This window comes from Otolemur garnettii, unplaced genomic scaffold (assembly GCF_000181295.1).
Source record: "Otolemur garnettii isolate 467f Iridium unplaced genomic scaffold, OtoGar3 scaffold00152, whole genome shotgun sequence".
Classification (NCBI taxonomy): domain Eukaryota; kingdom Metazoa; phylum Chordata; class Mammalia; order Primates; family Galagidae; genus Otolemur; species Otolemur garnettii.
Window position 1 is genome coordinate 2,992,511 of NW_003852547.1, and position 1,374 is coordinate 2,993,884.

Sequence of the window (1,374 nt, forward strand, 5' to 3'; positions counted from 1 at the left end):
ACACAGTGAGACTCTGTCTCAAAAAAAGAAAATAAAAAACAAAATGCAAATGAATTCTATGTTTAGAGGTGGATCCCATCCCCAAGATATCTCATATGTAAATACTTCAAAATCCCAAAACATCCAAAATCTAGAACACATCTGGTCCCAAACATTTTGGATAAGGGGTATTGAACCTGAATCTTGAACTGGGTGGTGATTATACTAGGACGTATGTTCACTTTCTAACAATTCACTAAGGTATACACTTAAGAGCTGTGCATTTCACTGTATGTATTCTATACTTCAATAGTACTGTTAAATTGGGGGAAAACTCTGAGGCTCAGAGAGGTTAAGTAATTCGACCAAAGTCACACAGCTGTTAGGTTGATGAGGTAGGTCTGGTTTAACAAGACCTCAAACTGAGGTCTGTTGGATATCAAAGCAAAGGACCAGAAGATACTGAGCACTCATTCTATCCATGGGACCCGTAATTATTTACATGTTAGCTCTCACTTGATTTTCATCTGTACTAAGAGGAGGCTTTTATCCAATAAGGAGAACCCAGTAGCCATAATTATTAGCTCTCGGCCCAGATCAGCTCTAGGAGACACTGACCTGGCCCTAGTCCTGCAGCCGTCATCTGTGTGGCCATGAGCCGAGCCAGGTGCTTGATCTGAGCTTCAGTGCCTGCTGACTCCACAGGCGTGTAGATGGCTTGGAAGGAGGCGGGCATGGCCTCAGGCAGGTACACCATGCTGATGAGGACCTGTGGGAAGCCCAGACCAAGGTTGGCCAACGTTAGGGCCAAACTAAGACTGACCTGGGCCCACTCTCCTGGAGCTCAGTTTCTAAGGCAGTGGTTCTCAACCTCCCTAATGCCACAGCCCTTTAATATAGTTCCTGTGGGTTGTGACCCATAGGTTGAGAACCATTGGTCTAAGGGAAGCCAGAGAGAAAATGAGCAATGTTACAGTGTGGTGCTTGAGAGGGAAGTGAAGGGTGCCATGAGCTGCATCAAGAGAGCACACAAGGCTTTGGCTTCCCAGGGAAGTGACACCTTGGTTGAAAACTGAGTGGAGGGACTGGGCACAGTGGCTCACCCCTGTAATTCTACCACTCTAGGTGGCCAAGGCAGGTGGATTGCTTGAGTTCATAGGTCTGAGACCAGCCTAAGCCACAGTGAGACCTCGTCTCTAAACATAGCTGGGCATTACAGTGGGTGCCCACAGTCCCAGCTACTTGGGAGGCTGAGGCAAGAGTTTGAGGTTGCTCTGAGCTGTGACTCCACAGCACTCTATCCAGAGCGATAGCTTGAGACTCTTGTCTCAAAAAAAAAACAAAGATGGCTCGGCGCCTATAGCTCAACCGGCTAAGGCGCCAGCCACGTACACC

The 1,374-nt window shown here is 47.5% G+C and overlaps 1 protein-coding gene across 3 annotated transcripts in view; it reads right to left on the bottom strand.

Annotated features, from left to right (window-relative positions):
* Positions 1-1,374, bottom strand: part of SYMPK (symplekin) — a 47,077-nt gene that overhangs the window by 20,233 nt on the left and 25,470 nt on the right. For all 3 annotated transcript variants that reach the window (XM_003799526.3, XM_012811222.2, XM_023518964.1), the window contains one exon: positions 598-748. In XM_003799526.3, the coding sequence (XP_003799574.2) occupies positions 598-748 (151 nt within the window). The remainder of the gene's footprint in view (positions 1-597; positions 749-1,374) is intronic.